General features: G+C 52.5%; 2 protein-coding genes across 27 annotated transcripts in view; one reads left to right on the top strand and one right to left on the bottom strand.

Moving 5' to 3' along the window:
• LOC106987932 (tigger transposable element-derived protein 1-like) overlaps positions 1-26,526 on the bottom strand; it is a 46,915-nt gene that overhangs the window by 18,694 nt on the left and 1,695 nt on the right. For 14 of the 20 annotated variants that reach the window (XR_008293851.1, XR_008293856.1, XR_008293860.1 and 11 more), the window contains exons 1-2: positions 12,746-13,118; positions 388-10,554 (exon numbers count right to left, since the gene is read on the bottom strand). Coding sequence is in view for 3 of the 20 variants with exons in the window: in XM_053211243.1 (XP_053067218.1) it covers positions 8,574-10,436 (1,863 nt within the window). In the remaining 17 variants the exon portion in view is untranslated. Of the gene's footprint in view, positions 1-387; positions 10,555-11,684; positions 12,065-12,745; positions 13,119-14,461; positions 14,600-26,526 lie in introns of those variants that run through there. The other 6 variants (XR_008293864.1, XR_008293865.1, XR_008293866.1 and 3 more) reach the window with 4 other exon arrangements.
• On the top strand, positions 14,440-25,060 carry MZF1 (myeloid zinc finger 1). 7 transcript variants are annotated; one of them, XM_027037523.2, is made up of 7 exons: positions 14,863-15,001; positions 15,351-15,533; positions 16,309-16,745; positions 17,190-17,373; positions 18,082-18,152; positions 18,273-18,393; positions 22,524-25,060. In XM_027037523.2, the coding sequence occupies exons 1-7, from the start codon at positions 14,965-14,967 to the stop codon at positions 23,954-23,956; spliced, it is 2,466 nt and encodes an 821-aa protein (XP_026893324.2). In that variant the 5' UTR covers positions 14,863-14,964; the 3' UTR covers positions 23,957-25,060. The 7 variants fall into 7 exon arrangements, with proteins under 7 accessions (XP_026893325.2, XP_026893327.2, XP_026893324.2 ...); XM_027037524.2 differs by lacking the exons at positions 14,863-15,001; positions 15,351-15,533 and adding an exon at positions 14,440-14,613 and having other exon boundaries at positions 22,524-25,059; XM_027037526.2 differs by lacking the exons at positions 14,863-15,001; positions 15,351-15,533 and adding an exon at positions 14,539-14,679.

Raw genomic sequence — 26,526 nt, 5'->3', positions numbered from 1 at the left:
AATAAAAACCTAGATTCGGGCTTTCCTGATGGCAATGTTTAGCCATACCCAAAAGCAGCAGAGACCAGGCAACCCCATCTGGTCCCAGACTTACTCCTGTGTCTTTGGGTTTGAGCACTGGGGACCTGAGACTTCAAGACAAGCACCTACTCCACTATTCAGACAGTATAAGCCTGGGGAGACTCCACACTGACAACCAGAAGCTGAAAGAGGCTGCAGGGCAGGCTCCAGGGCCAAACCTGGGGGTGAGGGGAGGTGGGGGGAGGCTGAGCACAGCTGCTGAAGTGACCCTCCATGGTCTGGGGTAAGGGAAGGTTGTGGGGGTGGGGAGTGGTCACCAAGATGTGGCATCTTTGACTTTGGAAGACTCACAGCTTCACAGCTCACCTGAGCTCCATCTGTGAAGAGTTTGGCTGACTCTGCCAGGTCTCCAGACCACTGGTCCTCGGGATGAGACTGGGCCAGCACTGAGGGGAGAGGAAAGTGTTAGTGCCCTCAGCCCCACCCTAAGGACACAGAGGTCAGGCACCCAGGCAGTTAACATGTACCCAGATGCTGGCCCAGGACTCTGAGCTGAATGAGAACAAGGACTGCCATCCAAATCACACAGAACACCCTGCCCTGGCCAACATGCACCTCCTCCTTTGGTCCACATACACATACATACCTTAAGAGTACATCCAAGGCCCCCGAAACCCAAATCACTGAAACACCAAGGAAACAGTCATGAGAGCCTTCCTTTGGCTGCAGCCAGATGTTCAGGAAAGGGTTGACTCAGCAAGCCTGGGTTGTCCAAACCCTGCACATTCCAAAAGTCTGGCCCTTGACCTGCTCCTGAAAGGTAACCTCTTAAGCCCTTGGAATATTCTGCCTCTTAAAGGTATCTCTGTTTACCTAAGGACTTAGGCCAAACCAGATAGTTCATGCTAACAATGTGACTTACAGTGGTGACCCTGGTCCACATTGTACCAACCTGACCTCTGGGAGGAGTTGAGACTGAGTAACTATGGTTAGTATACTCCATACCTATGTAACTGAACCCTCAATAAAAACCCTGGATGCCACAACTCAGGTAAGCATCCCTGGCTGCTACACTGTCACATATCATTGCTGTGAGAATTAAGCATTGTCCACATGACTACCCTGGGAAAGGTCATGTGGAAACTTATGCCCACTATCTCCCAGACTATGCACCTTTTTCCATTGCTGAGTTTAATATGTATCTTTTCGCTATAATAAACTATAATCACAAGTATAACAGCCTTGTTGAATTCTGAGACTCCTTCCAGCATATCATTAAGACTAAAAGTGGTCTTGGGGACCCACACACATACCTTGACATTGACAGCCAAGGAAATAGTTTGAGACATTTGGCTTCTGGAATCCCTGACAGCATCACAACAATCATCTCCAAGGCCACCCACAGAAAGCAAGGGCCAGCCCCTCTACCCTCTCTCACGTGGGGGCATTGGAGGGGCCAGCAATAGGCCGAGACCAGGTAAGGGCATGGAGCAAAGGCAGGAGTCTTCATGTAAATGTGAACTATGGCAAACTTGAAACTGTGTTATTTCAAGGATGAATGGATGTAACTATGCACATCCCACAAGATCCACATGAGTACCAGGCCTGAGTCCATTTAGTGACCTACTAGTAGGCTGCTATTCCAACATCCACAATGTTATGATGCAAAATCTTTCTTCTTTTTAAGTTTTTTTTCTTAGTAATCTCTACACCCAATGTGGGGCTCAAACTCATGACCCCAAGATCAAGAGTCACATGCTCTTCTGACTGAGCCAGCCAGGTGCCCTGCAAAATCTCTTTTTATAGTGTGTAATCACCTAAGCATCTATTCAGTGAGAAGCTTGGAACTGGAACTAAAAGACCTCTAACGAGGAGGCAAACAGTCAGGAGACAGCCCGCCTCAAAACACCAGCAACAGGCTTAGAAAAGAGCACAGTACCACAAGCAAACACCCCACAAAAACTACAGACACATTCATCCAAAATGTCTCGCCTGCACCTCACGTTCATGCCTAGGTGAAAACCTGCATTATCAAGGTTTTCCTTAACAGTAAGTGAATCCAGTTTTCAGCCTTTCCAGCATGTACAGAACCAGCTTCATCATGTCCCCTTCAAAGAGCCCAGCACCACCCAGCACTGGCCCTCTTTTCAGTTTCCAATTGTCTCAATTCCAATCTCTTCCCTTTGTTCCTACATCTGTAGGAGGGTACTATTCCCTGCAGTCCCTACAGCCATGACACCTTATTTTTTCTATACTTTTCTCTTCCTTCAATACCTAGGTTAAATTATTTGCATTAAAATCCTCTCTGTTAAAACGAGTGCTATGTTAGCATTCCTCAAAAGGTCAAACAGCCTCACCAGTCATTCCACCCCCAGGTATATAACCAAGAAGACATTTGTCCACATAAAAACACATAGACATACATTCACAGCATCATTATACATAATAGCCAAAAGGCACAAACATCCCAAATGTCCATTAATAGATAAATGAATAAACAAAATGTGATATACTCATAGTAGATATTATTTAACCATAAAAATGAGACAATTACATGCCACAACATAAATGTACACTGAAAACATTACACTCAATGAATGAGGCAAGTCATAAAAAGCTACATATCATATGATTCCCTTTAATGAAATGTCCAGAATAAGCAAATCCATAGAGACACAAATATTAGTGTTTGCCAAGGCATTAGGAGTAAAATGGGGAGTGACTCCTCATGGGCACAGTTTCTCTGAGATGTTTAAATTATGGTATGAGGCAATGGTAATGGTTATATAATCTCACAAATATACTAAACCCAGGGACTGTATACTTTTTTTGTATGCAAATTATAACTTAGTAAACCTGTTTTTGTTTTTCATCACTAGGTTTTCTACTTCTTGATATGGAGGATCACGAAGACAAAAGACACTGCATAGGTATCTGTGAGCAAATGAGTGAACAAATGCCAGGATGAATGATGGCATCCTATCCAACCATCTCTCCAGCCGGTTTCATGATTATCCCCTCCCCACAGGCATACAGACACATGTTGCCCAAAGTGAAGATGTCACATGGCATGAACTGCAAAGCCATCCCTGGCGAGGCCAATCTCTGTTCACCTCCTCGTGCCCCACCCCCTCCAGAGAAAACAGGATACCCTAATTATGACTGGTGGTCTCACCATCCAACTCTCTAAACAGACCAAGTTCCAATAGGGCAGAAACCTTGCTTGTTTCCTTCCTTGATTGACTTAGATGCCTGGAACATGGCATGCATCCAGTGACATTTTGAGTAAGGAAAGAAGGAAGAGAAAGGAGGCCTGGTGCACCCTGAGAGGGTGAAATGTCATACCAATGTCAAGCTCACATCTCTGGGAGGCTCACAGGCTACAAAATGCTCCAAACATGTTGCAGCTTTTGAGTCTTCTTCCCAGTGATAAGAACACTGGGTCAGGGTGGTAGGTTGTGTCCCCTTCTGCATTCCCCAGCCCCTGGGCCTCCCAACCAGGCCCCTGAGCCCCTGTGGCTCACCAGTTTCCTGCATCATCTGAGCAAGGCTCTCCACCAGCACCGCAGCCTCCTCAGCACTCTCAGGGCACTGGGACTCCACCCAGACCTGGGTGTCAGGTGGCAACACACCCAAGAACTGCTCCAGCACTAACAGCTCCATCATTTGCTCCTTAGAGTGTGACTCAGGCCTCATTCACCAGCAGCAAAGGTCTCATAGCCTGGCCAGGGCCTCTCAGGGCCCTGCTGCCTCTTCATAGCAGAAGCTGCAGAAGCACTGTCAGGGGTCCCTACAAAGCCTGGACAGCAGGGTGGAGGGCTGAGGGTTAGAGAGAGGTTCAGGATCCCATGAGGTGGCCTCATCATCCTCCCTCTTGATGACCACAAGCTCTTCTTGACTGAGGGGTGCTGGGTCTACTGCCATGGCAAGACCTTGGGAAGCTGGTCTCACCTGCACTCACTCAGGCCACACACTGTCTTCCTGGGACAAATGCCCACCCAATCAGGGCCACAGACCATGCACGCCCTTCCAGCCACCCATACCCTCAAGGTCACTTCCTGTTGCAGAAACTGTCCCTAAGTCTGGCTAGCTGGCAACCTGGTAGGGGATATCTCCAGCCTGAACTTCCCCATCTGTGCCTTCAAGAGAACACCTGGCACTGGGAATCTGGTCAAGAGAAGAGTGAACCCACCCCTGCAGGGGGAGTTTACAGTAGCTCATATCAGGCTAGGTAAAGGTACAAGAGTTGTTCCTGGAGATAGAGGGCATGGATATGCCATATCTCAGTGAACTGAGAGAACTCCACCAACAGCCAAGCAGAAGTGCTGGTGGGAACTAGCAGAGGGTCTATGCCCAGGGAGGGTCAGAGCAAGTGAAGGATACAATCTTCCAGACACTAGGAAGAGTGATGTAGGGTGATGGGGGCACATAGGGCAAGCTAAGGGCAAAATATAGGCTGGCATACTGCCCCCTGCCCCCAGGTGGAATATGTGTAATATTCCTGGGCTGGGGACACTCCTGGCTGCCCAAGAACAAAGGAAAGGGGCTTAAGTGCTTGCCATGGTGATGTGGGAAACTAAGGCAAATGAAAAATTAAATTCCCTTACTACCTATAGCCCATTAACAGGTCCTTGAGACTGGCAGAGTGACCTCCCTCTAGGAGTTCAGCTACCTCAAGGATGACACTTTGCTGGGAGCAAAAGAGAAACTTGGCTTCACATTATCCCAACCTCAAGGATCCTATAAGTCAACTTCCTTTATTTCAACTGCTTCAAGATATATGCTGGCAATCATACTCCAAGCTTATGGTTCCCCGATATGCATCTAAAGAGTCTCGTCACTGAGGCTTTATTAAACGGTGATAAATGGTCTTTCCCTAGCAACAGCTAGCCCCTCAAGGTCCTGGAAACCTTGTTTCCAAAATTCATTAAAGACATACTCTATCCCTGACCCCCTCCCAACCTGAGGGTATATAATGAGTTACCTGTCACAACCTCAGTGTAGCTCTTCCTGCCCACAGGTCCTGTCCCCATGCTTTGATAAAATCATCTTTTTGCACCAGAGACATCCTCAAGAATCCTTTCTTGGTCATTGGCTCTGACCCCACGAACCCCCCCCCCCCGCCATCACCCCAAAACTTCATCATAGAGGACAGACTGGAAGAGAAAGATGGAAACTAAAAACAATTGCAGGGCAGCCAGCATGGGTCAGGTGCAGGGATAGCAACAGCTGACACCTACGTTGGAAGGCCTTCCTTTCCCCCATGGCAGATTCCTACAGAGCCCGAGAGGCTCAGCTTATACCAATTAGCCAAGATCAACAAATGTCAAGTAGAGATGTCCACTCTACAATGTTCAACAAGAAACTAATCTGTGGTGGTCCTCACACAATGTGATCCCACTAATGTTAACATATTTTAAAGCAACAAAATTTTGAGGTGTATGTGTGTGTGCATGTATGCAGAAGCTACTGTTATATAATAAATGTTCAGAAACAGGTCCTGAAAAACAAACTCCCAGCAAGCAAATCTGGGGAAAGTAACTGGAGGAGGAGTCCACTTTTTCTTTCATAAATCTCTACACACCGTAGCAATTTTTTTGGCAACAACCATTTGTTACCATTGCAACTTTAACACATAATTTCAGTGCCAGCACATGTTGTTATATGGGTTGGTCAGGGTTCCCAGACTGGGGAACCTCCATCCTCCTCCTCCTCCTCCACCACCACCACCACCACCCCGCCCCCCCGCACACCCACCTAACCACCAGGTGCCCAGAGGCAGTGGCTAGAGAACATTCTGGCCAGCAGGATCAGCACAGGCAAGAGCCATGTGGCCAGGGCGATCCTACAGAGAGTTTGGCAGTATAAGGGTCTGGATTTTAATCGCCATGTGCGGGGAGCACCCCTCCCCATCACTCTCACAGATGAACGCACAAGTAGTGGGAGCAAAAAGGAACTCAGGTCTGGACTGAGGAAATCCAGAGACTCCCCAGAGGAAGTGAGAAGTTTTGAGGGTGCAGGTTGGGTGTGAATCTAAAAAGGAAGCACCCGAGGGAAGCCCAGAAAATTGGCTCGTGTAGGATAACAGCGCCAACCGGCTGATGGAACCGCGAAGGGTGGCGAGAGCTGACCTCAGCCCGGAACCACTTCCGGGCCAGGACCCTCACACACAAGACTCTAGGGCCAAGGGGCCCCTGAGCCGCCTCTCCCGGAGGACTAGCTGGGCTCCCAGGGAAACGGGTGGTGCTTCTCTGCACCACCTCCCCTGCTGTCCTCCACCGGCTGCGCACCCTACCTCAGGCCTTTCCGACACTCCTGGCCGGATTGCGCCAGGACTCACCGCCCCAAGCAGCCACACGGACCAGTCCCACCGCGCTTGAACAATGACCAACCACCCTGGGGACAAGAACCGGGAGCTTCCGGGCCCTCTACTGACTGCTTCCGGCGCCTTGTATCCCCCCAACACTCCCCAACTCTACTCGACAACCCACGCAAGCAGGCCAAGAGGTGAGGGACACGGGTGTGTTGCTCCTGCAGGTCTATGGCAACGGCCCGCTGCCGGAGTTGAAAGGCGTAGGAGGCCGCCTCTGTCGGCTAGGTTCTCTAGGAAACGTAGTCCCCAACGCGTCAGAGATCCAACCTGTAGAGTTGCAGACAGTGCATTTCACAGGAGACACGGGGCTTCCCTGTGGCACCACCAGGGCCCCCCGGAAATGTTCAGGGACCTGCTAAAGGTTGCTAGTTGAACGAATCCAGGGCTCTCCACTCATTTGTTGAGGGCCAGGCACTGTCCCCGGCTCTGAACAAACGAGCCCTGGAGCCAGACGGGCACACGCATGCCTAGTCTCCGCTATGCAATGTCTGCAAGATCTCCAGTGGCTGCTCATGCAACTACATCTTCCACCCACTGGGCTTTGGCCTCAACGACTCCTGCCTGGTCACCTGCCTCCTTCAGCTGCTGCACCGCATTCAGCCTCCGTTGAGGATATTCCTTCCTCCCATTCCTTAGGCCCTTACAAACCACCCTACCACACTGGGCTGTGTCTGTCAAGCCCTTCTGTAACGTGGCATTTTGAAATGATGGGTTTCCTGATTGTCAACGAGGTCCCTGAAGATGAAGACTGAGACACCACTTCCCCAGAAAGCCTACCCTATCATGTCCATGTCCCCAGCTTGGTGGGGTCCCTCCTGAGTGACCTGTCATAGCCTTGTCACATAGAATGTAACAACCTCTGGACTGGCAGCTCCTGAAGTCAGTCTCACTCACCCTGGAATCCACACCTAGCACATTATAAGTGCTCATACATTGTGCAACCAATCCAGTCTGCCACCAGAATCCTAAGAAAAGCTTCCCTTCTCCTTCTCATCCCCCTTACCATTCTCCCCAGGAAAGCAAGCAAGGGACCTCATCTCACCTTTCTTCCAGTAAGGCTGATCCTTCAAGCCACTGGTCCCGACCCATGTGATGAGTTCACAGCAAGCCCAACAATGCAATGTTAGCTGAGACAGAGGTAGCAAGAATCCTTTCTCCCATCTTTATTTCTTGGCACGTGTGTGTGTGCGCGCGCGCGTGTGCGTGTGCATGTATGCAGACATATGCAGATACCTGTGTTGAAAGGAGTCCAGGAACCCAGACATCCCTGTCCCACCACCTGTGGCTCATCCAGCTAGAGCACAAGAACACCTTCCCTTGCTGACTGACTGTGGTTTGCTGGCCCAAGCGGTGTTTCGGCAATCAGATGGACACCCCATGATGCCTGTGATTACAGTTTGGGGGGACAGGAAAACAAACTGGAATGAAGGGAGACAACAAGACTGTCAGGAGGTAGGGCAGTGTCCATCAGAATTAGAGCTTTGGGTCTAACATCTGAGAGGCTAGGCTATAACCAGTGCACTGGGCGCTAACTGTGAGGTGACCACTGAGCTCTTAGGAGTGGATGGTATTTTCCAAAGAGCACCAGAACCAGGAGACTGTCAGAATCACAAAAAGCTCAGAGGCTGGAGGGAAACCAAGACACCATGCCACAGAAACTCAGAGAAGAAAACATTTCCAAACCAAGCAAGTGATCCCTGGTATCAACAGTCACAGTGAGCCAAAGTGCTCTGGCACTGAGACGACAGAGGCCGTGGAAGCCAGAAGAGGTAAGGATGGCATGGAAAGTGAGAAAGGACATGCCGAGAGCAGGAAACCCTCATCTAAAGTTGGCTAGGAAGGGTAACAATGGTGCAGGGAGAGGTCAGGTTTGGAAAATGGAAGAGGCTGGTCTCAGTTCTGGCCCCCCACAAGGAAAACCACCCTGGCAGACTGTGCAGGGCAACTACCATACTACAGGGTGTATCTCTGTCATGGGTGAGCACTCGTGGGCCCTGCATCTCATCTGCCAATCAGAAGACACCACCCTTCTGTTCCCCAAGCCTAGAGTCGTGGGTCACTATACAAAGACCACAGAGCATGAGATATGAGAACCATGGGGAAGAAGCAGCAGTATCTGACCTCCAGAAACAAAACACCATTAGACAGAACTCATGTGAGGTCAAGTCCAAGCCCCAAATCATATAGGACAGCCAGAGGTCTGACCTTCAGGACCTGTGCCCTTAGCCACTTGCCCACCCTCTATGGGACCCACTTGGAGCAATGGCAGGCTTCCTGCCGACTCCCTTGCTGCCACCACCACAGGGCCTCCTGAGGATGCAGCTGCCCGAGACTGTCGCCTCCTTTCCCGGTGTAGCTCCCGGAGGCGAGCAAGGGCACAGTGGACACCCCGGGAGACCCGCAGGCTGCGCTCCCGGTTTGGATCATTCTCTATGAGGACCTGTAAACCAGCAGCAAAGTGAGACAGAGCCTGGGCGAGATGCTCAGGGCTCAGAGCACCCACACCAGCTTCCTCAGTGCCTGCACCCACCACAGCCTCTGTGAAATCTGGCTCTTGTTTTCTAGAGACCAGGCCATTCCCTGTCTCCCAGGGCAGCCCAGAACCACTCATGTCCCCATCCTTTGCATCCTGGGGGATGCTGTGGGGTGGGGGCTCCCCATGGGCCTGCAGCAGGCTGGCAACATCAGCCTCAGCTGCATCTCCAAGGCCCACATGCCGAGCTAGTGCCACAATGCTGCGGCGGAGCTGAGGCACAGTGTCAGGCTCAGGGGTGCCAGCAGGGACACACTCAGGCCAGAGCTTCCTCCAGGCGCTGTTCATGGTGGCAGGCTGCAGCTCTGCCCAGGCTTCAGCTATATTGTCCACAGCAGTCACGACAGTATAGCTGCGCCAGAACTCCTGCACAGAGGGTCGGTCTTCACCAGTCGTCTCCTGGACCAGCTGGCTGAGCGTGCGGCGCAGGTAATAGGCCTTGAATGTGGCAATGACACCCTGGTTCATGGGCTGGATCAGGGCCGATGTGTTCTTGGGCAGGAACTCAACCCTCACGTGGGCTGAGAGGCCACCCAGGTGAGCAGGGTGGCAGGGTGCACCATCCAGGAGCAATAGGGCACGGTGTGGGAGGCCATGGCTGGCACAGTAGCTCTCCACAGCAGGACAGAAGCAGCCAGTAAACCACTCCTGGAAGATGCTGGGTGTCAGCCAGTCATTGCGGTTGGAGCGCCAGACCACAGGAAGGCTGGCCTTGGAGCAGCCCTTGAGGGCACGTGGATTCTCCGAGGGGTACACTAGCAGAGGCTTCAGTTTAAAGTCACCAGCTGCGTTGCCACCAAGCAGCAGGGTCAAGTGGTCCTTAGAGGCCTTGAGGCCAGGCCCGGCTGCCCCCTCCAGTGCCAGCAACATGCGCTCTGGCAGCCGCTTCCAGAACAGGCCTGTCTCATCCACGTTGAAAACTTGGTGTGGTGAGTAACAGCCCTCCTCCAGAATGGTGCGCAGCACTGGGGGATAGTGGGCAGCAGCCTGGGTGTCAGCCACAGCTGGCTCATCTGTCAAAAGCACATTGTTGCGAGCCTTGAATCGGGCAAACCAGCCGTTACTGGCCCCGAAGGTCTCAGCCTGAGTGCCACTGCCCTGCTCATGCTGCAGCTGCACAAAGAGCCGTCGTGCCTTGTCCTGGATGAGCAGTGTGCTGATGGGCAGGTTCTGCCGCTTCTGCTCCTCAATCCATAGGCTCAGCAAGCGTTCCATATGGCCCATCACCACACCCCGGCAGCGGGTCAGCTGCGTGGCACTGACAGGTGTGGCTGCCTGGGAATTGGCCCGGATCTTGTCCTTGTTGACACGGATTGAGGCGACGGTAGAGGTGGCCAGCCCCAAGGCCCGGGCAATCTGAGTCAACTTCTCACCTTCCTCAAACCTCCGAAGCACCTCTAACTTCATATGCAGGGTGATGGACTTTCGGTCCCGCTTGGCACTGTGGCGGAGGCCAATCCCACCAAGGGGTGCCTTCCCCGACACCTGCAGGCGGGAAGTTGTCTTCATTCCGCCTCCCTGAGCCACACACCTTGATGAAGCCTCTCCGCACTGCCAGTTTCCACAGTAGCTACCAGTGTGCCCACAAGGGCAGCCTCTTGGCCTCTCCTGCCACACCTGCTTCTGCCTGTAAGACAAGGACACATGGGCATTAATGTGTAAGCATATGGAAGTCCCAACCATCAGCTGGCCTTTCCGTGCTCCGACACAGAGCACCCAGCTCTGCTGACCACTGCCTCAGAGGCATGCCCAGTCCCTTCTTTCCATACTGCTAAAAACACTGCACACTCACTTCCAAGTATCCTTTGTATCTAAAGGAGCATGTCACTTAGTTTTGGCTTATGAGATCAAGAGATGTCTGCTAGGAGACTCTGCTCTCTTCCCCTAGCAAACCTCTTGCAACAAGATAGTCTAGAAACCCTGGCCCACCTCCCAGACACTAATGAGCAAATGAGGTACCCACTTCCATGCTTCTCACCCTTTTCATGCTTCAAACATCAGTGTGGGTTGCTGAATAATGGTTCCTAAAGACATTCACGTCCTAATCCCTATGAATAAATTACCTTACCTGGAAAAAGGGACATTGTGGGTATAATTAAGTTAATAATCTTGAGATGGAAAGATTATCCTGGGTTATCCGAATGGGCACTAAATGTAATCAGAGAAGGCAAAAGATTTCACTCAGAAAAAGGCAATGCAACCACTGAAGCATAGAGGATACAGAAGGAACCAGGGGCGCCTGAGTGGCTCAGTCGGCTGAGCATCCAGCTTCAGCTCAGGTCATGATCTCACAGTTTGTGAGTTGGAGCCCCGTGTCAGGCTCTGTGCTGACAGCTCAGAGCCTGGAGCCTGTTTCAGATTCTGTGTCTCCCTCTCTCTCTGCTCCTCCTCCGCTCATGCTCTCTCTCTCAAAAATAAACAAACATTAAACAAAAAAAAAAAAAAAAAAAAAGGAACCAGCCCTGCTGATACCTTGATTTTAGCCCACTGAGAAACATTTCAGATTTCTGACCTCCAAGACTCTAATACATCTGTGTTGTTTTAAACCACTCATTTTTCAGTAATATGTTACAGCAATCATAGGAAACTAACACAGAAGAGAACCAACCTAATTTATGCCACAAACTATGGAGTACCTGAGAACAGAAGAGGATGGTGGTTCTCCACACGGCAGCCACAAAGATCCACTAAGAACTAAGATCCTATCTCCCCTCTGTTCAAGCCCTCCCAGCTCTGAGTAAAAGCCACAATCCTCACCAGATTCTTCAAGTGTCTTAGAGCCTCTTCTTTTATTTTGCTCACTCCTGCCCACATCCTTGGGGCAGACTAAGAGTGCTCCTGACTCAGGGCCTTTGCTCCTGTTTCCTTCAGCCCATGCAGGGCCTGGGCACTTCCCTTATCTGCATAGCTTGTTCCCTCTCCTACAGATCTCTGCTCAAATGTAACCTAATCAAAGAGGCCCTCTCCACCTACATTTTATTATGTATCTGTCACACGCTGCCTGAAGGCAGGAGCTGTGTTGGCTGAGCTCTCCCTTGTGTCCTCAGACCCAAGAATAGTGAATCCAGTAGTCGCTAGCTGATGAAATTATTAAATTAAGTACAGCGGTGGAAGGCATGCTTTTCACCTTGTCCGTTTTGCATTTTGAATCATGTGAAAGTAGCACTGGATCAAAGAGTATACACACACACACACACACATATACATATACATATGTATATGTATATATACGTGTGTGTGTGTGTGTGTGTGTGTGTAGTGCGTGCAAAATACAAGGGACAAATGACTGGCAGGTTTGTTTCTGCCGTGGCTATGGTATCGATACCTTCAAGGATCCATGGACTACACATGGCTTAAAATAAGGTGGCACATGCCACAGGTCCCCCATGCCTGGGAGGCAGGGAAATGTAGGTGGACATGAGAAAGGCTCCTCTTGCTTACTGAACCACTCACGCGCTGCGCCATTGTTCTTTCAACATCCATGCCTTCCTCTGCTCACCCACAATTTTAAATTAATTCACCCACATGCTCATTCATTCATTCCCTCCCTCCCTCCCACCCTCGTGAGAAAGCCTCCAAACCCGCCGCCGGTGGAGGCTCGCTGCCCAATGTCTCGGTGGAGCCAAGGGCTCGTCCCCTTGAGACTACATTTCCCACAAAGCCTCGGGACCGCCGGAATCTTCGATTGGCCCATTCGCGCTCGTCCCGGCCTGCGCGCGCAGCGGCCTCTCTTCCTTCTCGCCGTTTCGGACCGAGAGAAACGGTGCCCAAGCCCCCGCCACCGGAGCCCGGGCCCCCGCGCGGCTGACTGCCCGCACCTCCGGACCGCGACGCGGGCCGGCTGCTTCGGCTGGGCGGCTGGGGCTGCGGCTCTTCCCCATCTCCTGCCTTACAGCGCCTCTTCCCAGGGGCGGCTGAGCTCAGCCTCCATGTTGTCGGCGGAGGCGGAAGATTGCCGGCGACTATCGAGATTGGACTAGTCCGCGCGGGGCCAGTCCCCGACGGCGCTCTAGGCCCTGCGCCCCGCGCTCGCAGGCCAGCCGGGAAATGTAGTTCGACGACGAGGATGCTGCGCGCAGAACCCAGGCGGGGGCGCCGTTGGCTGTCTCTACCCAAAGCTGACTTGCTTTCTGTTTAATTTCTCTCGAAATTTTCCCGCCGCCTGCTTTCTTTCCATTATCCTCCCTACCTCCTTCCATTCCTAGCTTTGTCACCTCTCCCAGTTCGTTCCCCATCCTGGAGAATTAATTCCGCTCAGACTGTCAAATCCTTTTTTTTTTTTTAAGTTAAAAATAAACTCAAGGAGTACATGGCAAACAGTTATTTACCTCATGGAGGGAATTAGCAGGATGACATAGGTGGTTCCGGGAAGATGAGAAAGAACTGAAAGGGTGAAAGAAATAAAGGACACTGAGGGGTGACTGGGTGGCTCAGTCGGTTAAGTGTCTGACTTCAGCTCAGGTCATGATCTTACTTTGTGGGTTCAAGGCCGGCACCTGGCTCTGTGCTGAACGCTTGCTCAGAGCCTGGAGACTGCTTTGGATTCTGTGTCTCCTGTCTCTGCTCCTCCCCAGCTGGCACTGTCTCACTCTGTCTCTCAAAAATAAACATTAAAAAAGAAAATTCTTTAATAGAAAAGAAAGAAATAAGGAACACTGAAATAAAAGCCCAAAGTCGAATTGATGCCCTACAAGCGAGCAGGCCTGGGTGTCTCAGTGTTGTAAGGTTGATACAACTCTTAACGCCAAGCATTTGCAATCTGGCCTCTGAAGAGTTACTTCTTATAGGGAATCAGATAAGCTGAAGTGGGCTTGGTAGACAATGCTAGGAAACGCAGAGAGGGTCCCCAGTCATCCTTTTTTGTCCTATTGTCAATTTTTGGATAAGTTTCCCTAACAAGTCTCCCTCCAACTGTCTCTACTTGCCGTCTGTCACCCTTCTCTAGGTCTTTGAAAACTCTCAATCCATCTCTAATTTCTGTCCCTTCCTCTCCTCTTGCCTCTGTATGTCTGTATTCCTTATCTGTCTCTTGAATCTCAATATCTGCACTTCTTGTCTTTGTGAATCTATTCTCACTCTCCCACTTTGTCTCACCTTTCATATCCACCCCTTCTTGATCTCCCTCCCTCTTGCTAACTTTACTGACACTCCTGTCTACCTGGCCCTGACTCTCTGATCCTCTGGCTTCTTACCACATTCTCTAGGTCTCTGAAAGGAGAAATACCTCCCCGTTGACTTTCTTTCCTACCGGTGTCTCGGTCTCTGTATCTGTTCAATTACTTTCACGGTCTCTCCTTGAATCTCTCTGCCCCCGAGTGGGCCCTCATAGGCTTTGGGTCTCTCCCTGCCCGGAAGTCTTCGCGTCTGTCTTTCCTTACTGTCTCGCTCGGTTTCTCTGCTCCGGCCCGCTCCCCAAGCCCTTACCCCACGTCCCCCATCGCCTCTCAGACGGCCAGCGGCTCCCCTGGGTTGAGCTGGAGACCTACTAGTCAGCCCATCCGGTTACCATGGAAACGCCCGGGCCCGCCACGTACACAATGGGACGTCGTCTGGCTGCGCGTACGCGCACGGAGGTCTCAGCCAACTACACTTCCCAGAAAGCACGCGGCCAAGCCTCTCCGAATCTGCCGCCCGGGCGGGCGATGAAGGATGTGCCCCTTTCGAGGCAGAAGGTTGCCATGGAGACGTAGGTTGCCGGCGCCCTAGCGAGGACGGTGATTGGTGCAGAACCCTGCTAATCCCAGGAACACCCGTAAAGAATTGAGGAAAACGTGGTGGGGGGCATGCGCGGTTGGGAAGGCGGTGCTGCTGTTCGAAGCCCCCAGAGAAGCTTACGCACGTCGACGGGGCATGGACGCCTGGATCTGAGGCGGGGAGCGCGGAAGAGGCGGCCGGGCGTGTGATCTGATCGTTGCGAATGCTACACCGGGGAACAGGGGAGGAGGGTGGGGGAAGAGCCAGGTGGCACTCGGGCTGAATGCGCGGAGCATTCTGGGAGACCTAGTCCGTCCGGGGAGGGGGAAGCCGGCGATTGCGCATGCTTAGGAGCGCGGAGCGGCCCGCTGAGCGTGGAGGTGAGGGCGGGGACCTCTCAAAGAGGAAGGCTTGGGCGGGGACCCGGGCGGCGACCGGGAACTCTTGGATTGCGGCTACCCTGCGGGAGTGCGGAACAAGGACCTAAGCACTCCCTCTCGGTGAGCCCGGTGCTGTCGGCGACGCTCATCTATCACTGAAATGCCACAGCGACAAGCTCTCGGAGCCCCGCCCCCCCTTCCCGGTTGCCCTGGCGGCACTAGACCAACCCTGGGAGTGGGAAGAGGGCGCTCTCCCAAGTGGAAGTTGCCCTCCAAGATTTCTGGTAAATGTAATGCAGAAACCTTCGCAGGGGCTGGCCGGCTTAAAAATGCTCCAACCTTTTCCCAGGGTTTCGGGTTGACCTGGAACCTTCAGGAACGGAATTTGACTCACGGGATCAGGCGACCCTGGAAATCGATTCTTACTCACGTAATAAACTCAGATTTCTTCACAAAGCCTGCACATTAACACCAGCTGCAAAAGGAGCAGCAATGGCAGGGAGGGGGGAGCGCCCCCACTTACAGGGGATCGGTAAGGATGGGGAAACTGAGGTTCACAGAAACTTGCCAAGGTTATGTAGCAAATAGGCCAGATTAGAATCTCCAACCTTGCTTGCAGGCACCCGGTCCAGTGGTCTTGGGGCCTTTGTGGGCCCCCTGGAGCTCCCCCATCACCTCCTAACCCTGCCTAAATCAGGAAACTGAAGAGATGATGGGGCATTACGTGGTGTGATAATAAGTTCGGCTGGTTCAGAATGGGGCTGAATTGGGGTGGGGGGGGATGCTACCTGGAGGCTTGGCCACACAGTTGACTTTGCCCCGGGGCGGCGGGGGGGGGGGGGGTGGGGAGGGGAGAGGTGGAGGGAGGCTGCTCTGTAAAAACAAGTTGAGAAGGGAATGGTCTGAGAGACTAGATGGGAGTGTGGGTGGTGCAGTGATGGACTGGTGTTGGAGGCTGAATGGGGGGGGGGGGGGGAGGGTAGTGGATGTTGTAAATGTCATTTACCTGACAGCCACAGGGCAAGGATGAGGTGGTGCACATAGAAGGACAGGATTTAGAGGAAAGGGGGTGCCTTCTATTCCTAAGAAGCACCTTGTGTTTGGAGCAGGGAATACCAGAGACTAGGTCCCAGCTAGAGACCAGAGACTCAGGTGCCTGGCTTGTGACCATCTCTCTGTGCCCGTTTTCTTATCTGCCTTCCACTCGGTGCAGGTCTGAATATGGAACACCACAGCATACAGTAGGTGCTTAGTAAGCATTTGCTGTTTGTCCTCCTCCCAGCAGCCTCATCCTATTCCTCCCCCAGGGGAAGACACTGTCCTTGGAGCCCCCAGCCCAGTCTTTCCAATGAGGCCTGCAGCACTAGGCTCCCCAGGTCACACATCCTTGGAAGATGAGCGACCTGTCATGGTGAAGCTGGAGGACTCAGATGAGGAGGGTGACGCTGCCCTGTGGGATCCAGGCCCAGAGACTGCACGCCAGCGTTTTCGACACTTCCACTATGAAGAGGCAGTGGGTCCCCAAGAGGCCCTGGCCCAGCTCCGGGAGCTATGCCGCCAGTGGCTGCAGCCAGAGGTTCACTCCAAAGAGCAGATGCTGGAGCTCCTGGTCCTAGAGCAGTTCCTGGGTGCACTGCCCCCTGAGATCCAGGCCCGCGTGGAGGGACAGCGACCAGGCAGCCCTGAAGAAGCAGCTGCCCTGGTTGAAGGGCTTCGCCAGGAGCCAGGAGGGCCCCGAAGATGGGTGAGTCTGTGGCCCTGAGCCAGGGTCCAGGCTGGAACAGTATCCAGCTCTGCCCCACCCTGGGGAGTGCCATGCTTAGCCAGACACCTATTCCTTGTGGTTTAGAAGTGGTCACTTGCAGCAGACCTCGTGTGAGCATAGACGCGTTTCCAGGGCCAGCCTCATTGGTCTATCCCTACATCACCTGGAGTCATGGACATGGGAAGGGATGCACGGTGGGGAGAGAGGGAGACCACTGGGCATTCCTGGGTGCCTGCAGCAGGAGAGCAACTGCAGATGGTCCCTTCACTCCTGGCTCAGTCCTGGAGGGAAGTGGGTCCTTGGAGAACATTGTAGGTCAGGACCCCTGGGGTCCTGTGATGGGGTGGTTGCCCATAAACCCCCCTGCTTGTGCAAAACCCAACTCTCTGCCTGGGCCCTTGATGTTTGGGGGCACCTCCCCAGGTCACAGTCCAAGTACAGGGTCAGGAGGTGCTATCAGAGAAGATGGAACCCTCCAACTTCCAGCCCCTCCATCAAACCAAGCCACGGACTCCAGAATGTGGACCCGGGACACCATCTGAAGCCACACACGAGTCACCGCTGGGCCTTCAGGTGAAAGAGGAGCCCATGGTTACAGAGGACCCAGGTGAGGGCACGCAAGGTATGCATGGCCCAAGGCCTGATTGGGTGGACCAGAGGGGCCTGGCCTCAACAGCCTAAAGGTCCCCTGCCGGATGGAACTGTTCATATGCCCTAGTAGCCCCCACAACCTGCCTAGCTAGTGGCCATCACTACTCCTCACATGCCAAGTCTGACTGTTACAACTATGTTTCTCTGCTCTCCCCTAGCATGGAGTAGTAAGCTATTGGGGTTCTGTGTGTGAGGCACGTGGGATTCACTCCCCAAGGGGATCCATTAGGAGATAATAGCAATTCTCTGGAGAGCAGGCAGCAGGCTTGAATATGGGTTGGTGTGACTGAGGGAGGACCCCAGGGTGCTGGAAGGCATACCCCTCCCCATTTTACTCCTTCCAGGCAGATGCCAAAGTTGGCTTCCCACACCATCCATCATTCCTGTGTGGACCCTAGTGCAGTGCTTCTCTCCACCCTCACTGGCCATCCTACCCAGGACTCATGCAGGGGTACAGAGCACAGACCTGAGCTTGTCTCATCCTGCTGTAACTTCTCCTGTGGTCTTCAAGGGGGCTTTGCTTTACTCCACCCCCAGGCTGAGCCCTTAGAGATGCCCAGCCATGTCCAGCTCCAAACTTGGATTCCAGCATTTGGCATACCACTGAGGAGGGCAGTGGGGTGGGGACACCCTTGGGCCACCTGACCCCAACCTTCCTCTACAGAGCTTCTGGATTCTGGGCCTCTAGCCAATCCCCAGGAAGCCACTTCCACTCTCCTGCCTAAAGAGGCCCAGGTGAGCCCCATACAGACCATGCTCCCCACCCTGTCTGGGGAGCCTCAGTGGGTGGGGGTCAGATAGGTCCCTCCCTGGACCTAGCTGGGCACAGACGAACAGTGACCACTATGGTTTCAGGATTGTGAGATAGTGCTGGACCAGGCCTCTCCCCACAGCGAGACTGGGCTTGAGGGGCCTTCATGGAGGGAGCATCCTGGGGCCCTGTGGCAGGAGGAAGCTGGGGGCATCTTTCCTCCAGGTGAGTGAGATGGGACATGGTGGGGCAAGGCCCTCTGCATGGTAGCGCCACATCAACCCATCCCACTCCTGGCCCTGCTCAGGTGGCCCTCTCATTCCAGCGTCTCCAAGCTTCTCCATTCTGTGGACCATCCCTTGCAGCATGTAACTTTCAGCATGTCCTGTCCTCATAAGTCAAGTCCGCAGCCAACTTCATGTTCCCTCCAGCTACTGCTCCCCACCATAGTAAAACCTCCTTAGAGCAGGGCCTGTATTCCCCACACCCCCGTCCTTTCCCAGCCCTCCCATCCTGGATGGATTCTGGGTTTGCATCCCACTGTCTGGATAGTCGGGGAGGGAGGGTCTGGATCTGGCAAGGATAGTAGGTTAGTAGACAGTGGGCAGGAGGGACCTTGACACGGGTTGACGATCGGGCAGGACAGAGCAGGAGACTAAAGGCCTTCTGCTGTCCACCTCAGCTTTACCACTCTTGGTCTGCCATCATCCAGTCTCCCTGCGTCTTCTTTCTTGTTTCCTGGACCCCTTCTTTTTCTTGGTTTACTCCCTTGTTCTGGGGGACCTTTCTGCGAACTATGGTATGGGAGATAAAAAGTTTTGACATGCTACATCTCTAAAACGCACTGGTCTAACATTCTGTATTAGGCTAGTTTGGCTGCTTCAGGAATTCTTTTTATTTCGTTTCAAAGCTTTTTCATCATCATTGGTGAGCCCTTTCAACTTGAAGTCCATATCACTCAATTGTGAGAAACTACCTCGAATAGTTTCTCTCCTTTTTTTTTTTCTATTGTTTTGTTCCCTTGTTTCTGGTATGCCTGTTACCTGGTTCTTGGTTATATTGCTTCCTCAGTATGGTCTCCTACCCTCAACCCAGCCTTTTGCCAGGAGGGGGGAAGAGATCCAGCAATCAGAGCTACAGCAGTGCCCACTATTTGCTCAGAATTCTGTGCAGACATCCCAGGTCTGTTCCTTGCAGCAGTCCAACCCAGCTGCTGCTGAACAGCCTCCCCATCCTGCTTGGTGGCCCTGCCTCTTCACCTCCATGGCCAGAGCTACCTGCTACCTCCAGCTCCTGAACTTTTCAAGCCTTCTTTGGGGTCAAACAGGGTTTGGGTTTTTTGGGGTTGGTTTTGTTGTTGTTGTTGTTGTTGTTTGTTTTTCCACTTTCTTTACTACTAGTTTAATATGCACTTTCTGCTACACACTTACTATTTGCCCCTTAGCTTTCTGAAATAGAAAATGTTACGGGGTTTGTTTGTTTCCTTTCCTCTCACCTTTGTGGATCTTATGCGTTAAAGGACAAAAAATGTTGTTGTGGTTTTTACTGTTATTTCAGGATAGAACAAAGTTAAAATAGATACCTTTATTACTTGTTAAGTCTCCATTTGCTATGTTTTTTGTCAATAAGGATCCTAATTCATCCTTTTTCCATAATGTCCTTGTTTCATGGATGGTGATTCCTCCTTTGAGGATTTAGACATACTTTAGTGTCCTTTCCAGGCTGTTTAGCTAGTTTAGTTTCTTCAAGTGTGAATTCTCCAGCTGGTTGTACTGTTGACAGTCTGCCCTTCATAGCTGTAGGAGCTTCTCATTTGTCCCCGCCCTAAGCATCATGCTAGGTGAGAAGACTCATAACCTTGAAGTGAAAGTATCATCTGGGCCCCAGGACATTCAGTGAAGATACTTCTGGAGCCCAGCCAAAAGCAAGCACCTTTTTCCTGGTCAGGTATGTGGGTGGACTGAGCTAACCCAGCCCATGTCCTCAACCCCCAGCTTCGTGACAGAGCCTGGCTTTAGACCTGGGGACTAAAGTCACAGGGGCTTCAGAGCTCACTGTGCAGGCTCTGGATTCCTAAGCCCCACCAACTGTCCTTTCTTTCCTTTGGAGCTGTCCAAAACATTTTTAAATATTTTCTCAGGTTCTGTTGTCATTTCTGCATGTTGGAGCTGAGAGAGTAGGATCTGGCACATCCCTAATCTGCTGTTTTAGTCTTAAACTGGCTGGCCAGGCTGGGCCTCGTACTTTGTGTGACCACCACCTCTAACTTGGACGTGCTTCTCTCTCAGTTCAGAACCCCATAGTCTTTCAGCTTTCTCCATCCACACTGGCACCACCACCTCAGACACTTTGGCGGGTTCTTTCTTTGTATCCACACTCTCTCTGTAGACAACCACAGTTCGCATCTTCAAATAACTGATTCCTTCAGCTACCTTGGTCTCCATTCAGGACTCCTGGCTGCTCCTGTGCAGCCAGTGTTTTCATCGTAGTATTTTATTTATTTATTTATTTATTTATTTTAACGTTTATTTATTTTTGAGACAGAGAGAGACAGAGCATGAACAGGGGAGGGTCAGAGAGAGGGAGACACAGAATCTGAAACAGGCTCCAGGCTCTGAGCGGTCAGCACAGAGCCTGACGCGGGGCTCGAACTCACGGACCGCGAGATCATGACCTGAGCCAAAGTCGGACGCTCAACCGACTGAGCCACCCAGGTGCCCCTTCATCGTAGTATTTTAAATAGCTAATATATTCCCATGTTAGAAAATTCAAAAGGCACAAGGGAGTGTACACTGGAATGCCCCTCCCCTGCCTGTGTTATACAGTTCTTGTCCCTCAACAGCCAGCACTACCATCTTGTGTGTTCTTCCAAAAAGATTTTGTGCATAAAAGAGCAAACACAGATTGAGATACATAGTTTCTCTTTAAAATACATGTGAATGCCTAATCACCATGTTTCACACCTGACATTTTTCCTGCATCTTCCCACTTCAGCACACAGCAGCAGGTGCCCTCCTCTCTGGACAGCTGCATGAAGCCCCCCTGTGGCTCACTGTGGACACACTTGTTTATCCATCGCAGCTCCTACTTACATTCCTTTGTGTGGATTTCCAGTGGTGAACTGAAAAATCTCATATATAGGTCATTTTAAACAGTGGGGAACACAACTGTTGAAGTGCATAAAAGTGAAATTGCTGACCAGAGTGTGAGAAATTTGCTATTTTAATGTATTTTGCCACACTGGCTTCCCATTTCGCTTACTAGCAAGGCATGCAAACACTTGGGTCCCTCCAGGGAGGGTGTGAGAATGAGAGATGACTGCAACTCTAATATTCAGTGTTCTTCTCAGGAGTGAATTGAGCATATATTATGGGATTTAGTATTAGTTACATTTCCTTTCCTGTTCACCTCCTTTGCCCGTGTTTTGTCAGGTCATTGGTTTTGTTGATTAATTGGAGCTCTTTACTTAGAAGCTTAATTACCCTTTTGCTTCTGGAGAATCTGTCATTCATTTTTTGGCTCTAAGGTTATCAATGCTGTGCATGAACGATTTCCTTTGACACAGTGTAATTTATGACTTTTCTTTGACAACTTACTGGATTTTCTGTCACCCACTGAAGTCCTTGCTACTCTCTTAGTCTCCTTGCAGCCTTCCTCTTTTTCTAGTCCCTGCTTCTCAGTTGCATTTGCTTACACCTCCTTCCTCACACAGCATCTAATGCTAGAGTGCTCACAGCGTGGCTAGGACCTGCTACTTCTTTCCATAGACACCCACTCTTATTTGATCACACACAGGGCCAGGGCTCTGTGTGCCATGCATATGCCACAGCTGCCATGGTCACACTTCCCTGCAGACTGAGCCCCAACTCCTGAACTCCACAGCTGCATGTAGTCTCTGCCTCTCAGATGTCCCATGCACATCTCAGGCAAGGCACATCAGACCAAAGTCGTGCAGCCTGGCCCACTCCCCTCCAAGTTACCTTCCTGTTGGCTCCACTTCCAACCTCCCTCAGACCCACCCACTTCTGTGTATTTGTGGAAACCATCACCACCTAGTGCAAGGGCCACCTGACCCATTTTTGCCCTAGAGCCCTTCCAGAAAGGCAATTTTTGCAAACTTAAGCCAGGCCTAGAAAGCTTGTCCCCAACTTCTGAATCCTCCTCCTCATGCAAGGTTCTGTGCCCTTGTCACCTCCTTTGGGAAACACAGATAGAGTCCTTGCCCCTGCCCTTGTTACCTGTCTGCCTCACTGGCTAGTTTCAGGCACCTCTAGTTCACACTCTTTCCCACCGGCCGGAGTGGGTCGGGAACAGTTCTCTTGGCATGCATGACTGGATCCCCTTGTGCAATGCAGGGTTTGCACTCCAGATGGAAAGTGTCTCTGCTGGCTCAGGCACTGTGAGCCCCCACCTCCATATCCCCTGGGACCTCCGCATGGTTGGCCTCACGGACCAACTCCGGTCACCCTCCCGTGAAAGTGGCTTCTCACGTGCGCTCCTGCTCCCCAGTGGCCCAGGAGGTGAGCAGAACCCCACGAATGAGGGTTCCTGCCAGCTTATGAGCCCTATGCTAGGCACAGCCCGCTGGCGTGCTCCCAGGGGCCGGGGCCGGGGTCGGCCCAGCACAGACCCCGGGGCAGGGAGAGGTGGCCACTGTGACGTGTGCGGGAAGGTGTTCAGCCAACGCAGTAACCTACTGAGGCACCAGAAAATACACACGGGAGAGCGGCCATTCGTGTGCAACGAGTGTGGCCGGAGCTTCAGCCGAAGTTCGCACCTTCTGCGCCATCAACTCACACACACTGAGGAGCGGCCATTTGTGTGCAGCGACTGCGGCCAGGGCTTCGTGCGCAGCACCCGCCTGGAGGAGCACCGGCGTGTGCACACAGGCGAGCAGCCTTTCCACTGTGCTGAGTGCGGCCAGAGCTTCCGACAGCGCTCCAACCTGTTGCAGCACCAGCGCATCCACGGCGACCCCCCCGGCCCTGGCGCTGCACCCGCTGCACCTCCCGGTGCGCCTGAGCCCCCAGGGCCTTTCCCCTGCAGCGAGTGCCGTGAGAGCTTCGCACGGCGCGCTGTGCTACTAGAACACCAGGCAGTGCACACAGGTGACAAATCCTTTGGCTGCGTGGAGTGTGGTGAGCGCTTCGGTCGCCGCTCAGTGCTGCTGCAGCACCGGCGAGTACACAGTGGTGAGCGGCCCTTCGCCTGCGCCGAGTGCGGCCAGAGCTTCCGACAACGTTCCAACCTTACACAACACCGTCGTATCCACACCGGCGAGCGGCCTTTCGCCTGCGCCGAGTGTGGCAAGGCGTTCCGCCAGCGGCCCACGCTCACACAGCACCTGCGCGTGCACACAGGCGAGAAACCCTTTGCCTGCCCCGAGTGTGGCCAACGCTTCAGCCAGCGTCTGAAGCTCACGCGCCACCAGCGGGCGCACACCGGGGAGAAACCCTACCACTGTAGTGAGTGCGGCCTGGGCTTCACACAGGTTTCCCGGCTCACCGAGCACCAGCGTATCCACACGGGTGAGCGGCCCTTTGCCTGTCCTGATTGCGGCCAGAGCTTCCGGCAGCACGCCAATCTCACACAACACCGGCGCATCCACACAGGCGAGCGGCCCTACGTGTGCCCGGAGTGCGGCAAGGCATTCCGCCAGAGGCCCACGCTCACACAGCACCTGCGTACCCACCGGCGTGAGAAGCCCTTTGCCTGCCAGGACTGTGGCCGCCGCTTCCACCAGAGCACTAAGCTTATCCAGCACCAGCGCATCCACAGTGCCGAGTAACCAGCGCTCACGGTACCCTTCCTCTACGTCCCTCTCTTTTGGCCTTTTGTTGGGGGGGAAGGAGTGTGTGCGTGTGCACGCACGCCCACGCAGAACACTTACCTCACAGGGTTGTTGTGAGGGCTGTGATCAAGCTTAGGTACAGGCAGGTCCACCCAGGACCTGGATCCCCAGTAGGTGCTCAATAAACAATAGACAGAACCTGGGTCTGGTATCCACCCACTCAATGCCTCCCCAGTAGTTGGGCGGGTCCCTCCATCCACCCCACCCATCTACTACTTCTGCAACCACGCAGTCTCTGTGAGAGCCATGGCCCCCTGCAGGGGTGACTCCTAACAGCATCTTGTGGGTGCTGCCTTGTACCATGCCTACTGTACTATTTGTCTGTGATGCCTTCAACCTGAACAACCTTGGGTCAGGTCAACTACCAAGTGAGGACTGGCCCAGTTTTCCCCAGCCAGCCAAGATCATCAGGTGCAACAGAAGTAGCAAACTGGTGTCCAGCAGGCCAGAGCTAGGGATATGTTTGTAAAACTTTAAACCAAGGAAGCCATTTCTTAGGCATAAAAGCTGGAAGGTTTTATCTAGAAATCTAGATTCTTTCACGCATGTTAACTACCAGCAGGTGCTCAGGTTAGGTTCCCTTTAGGATAGAACCCCAGCCAGTCTGGAAATTGAAGTCAACTGGCCCCAGGCCAGTTCCCCAGCCCTCTAGTAATCATTCACATTCCATGGGCCACAGTCTCCACCAACCCTGGCCAGGTGCACAACCCCCAAAGGCTCCCCCACACTGGATGGTCTCTATGAGGAATGTGTTCAGTGGCAAGCCATAGGAAACAACCAGCAGCAGCTTACATGAAAATACAGTTGCTGCCATTACAGGTTCAATGTCCTGCAGATTGTGGGCTGGCATCTCTGGAACCCTCTACTTTTCCTCTTGCCCTAGTTATCTGCCCCCTCCGTCTGATTGTAGGCCCGTGACCTAGCACCCCTGCCCCCCAAACGGTGGGTATACTGGGTGCCAAAAACAGAATGAAAAGCAGTGCCAAATAAAGAATATTCATGCATCACAATCTGGCTTGGGACTTAAACCCCACTCTGGGCAGGCGTCATCTTGCTCTCGTTCTGAGGGTTTCAAACTCATGAACCAGGAGATGACCTGAGCCAAACTCAAGAGTCGGACACCTAACCCAATGAGCCATGCAGGCACCCCCAGGAACAACTTCTTGAGGCTCATGTCCAAGTTTCTTCCAGAAATACACCTGGACTTTCCTCTGCTGCTACAAGACTGGAGTCCTGAAATCAGGGAAAGAAGACAAGCCACCTGGGCCACAGGCTTCCAATAGCCATCCCAGAGAAGGTGTGTTTTCCTGCTCCCTTCCCTCTCCTACTCTGCCCCTCTCCCCATCTCCCCCTGGCCTAGCCCCAACCAGGACTAGGGCCACTGTGGAATCTACATCTGGCAGAGTCAACAGGTCCCCATGTAGGGACACTCCCATGTGACACAGATGGGGGTGGGGGGAGTCCCCTGGGCCCTATGCCAACACTCATTGTCCTCTCCAACTATAAATGGAACTCTAAGGACTCTAATCTGGGATATATGAATCAGAGGGGAGGAGGGCAGTCACTGGTCCCTAGGCGGAGGCTGGGAGTCAGATTAAGGAAGGCACACAAACACTGAGATACCTAGTGCTCTGAGGGTGAGGGGTACTGCCACAACTTCATAAATCCTGTGACATGGATTTTTTTCAAAGCCTGTGTGAATTTTATAATCAGAAACAAAGAGAAGAAAGGCTGCTCTCGTGTTTTGATCATCTTGGTTTAAGAAGAACATGATGAGAAATCTGCACACATGACTATTTAACAACTTGAAATTCCACACAAGAAAAATTACAACACACACGAAAAGCATGCAGACATCAGGCCAAGGCCCCATGCCCAAAGTCATGAGAAGTCCATGGACCCAACCTGCTGAACCAGTCCTCTAAGAAACAAACATGAAAAGTGATGTGAGAGCCCCAACACCCCCCGCCCCACAAAAGGCTATTTCTACAGGTGGCTGGGGACACCTCTGCAAGCCAGGCTGCGGATTGTGAACCCAACGGCTGCCATACTGTCAGCAGAGCTGAGGGCTTAGACAGGATGACCACTTGGCCTCACTCAGCCAGAGCCACAGGGGGAAGCCAGGAGGGGAACCCCTAAGGCACTGGCATCTGGGGAAGCTACAACAGTGCCCAACCAGCCTGTCCCTGGATCATCTGTACCTGAGCCTATACTGTTTACTCCCAAGCACAGTCTCCCTATGCTGCATGCATCCATTTATTCTTATTCCCAACCCCAAGCCTCCTAAACCTGTCCAATTCTCTCCATTGGAGAGAACCACTCCTCTGATCCCAACCACCAGCCTGGAGTCCCACAATACTCAGCCTCCCTTCCTTGCCCGCTCCTGCATTTCCTTTCCAAAACCAATCCTATCTTCCCAGTTACAGCTCCCAGAAGCTGTGCTAATACCCCAAGTGCACTTCCACTCTCACTCTCCACCTGCCATGTGCTGCCCAATCCCTCCAAAT

The sequence above is a fragment of the Acinonyx jubatus genome, chromosome E2, assembly GCF_027475565.1.
Source record: "Acinonyx jubatus isolate Ajub_Pintada_27869175 chromosome E2, VMU_Ajub_asm_v1.0, whole genome shotgun sequence".
NCBI classification, from domain to species: domain Eukaryota; kingdom Metazoa; phylum Chordata; class Mammalia; order Carnivora; family Felidae; genus Acinonyx; species Acinonyx jubatus.
This window is presented reverse-complemented; position numbering and strand designations above follow the sequence as displayed.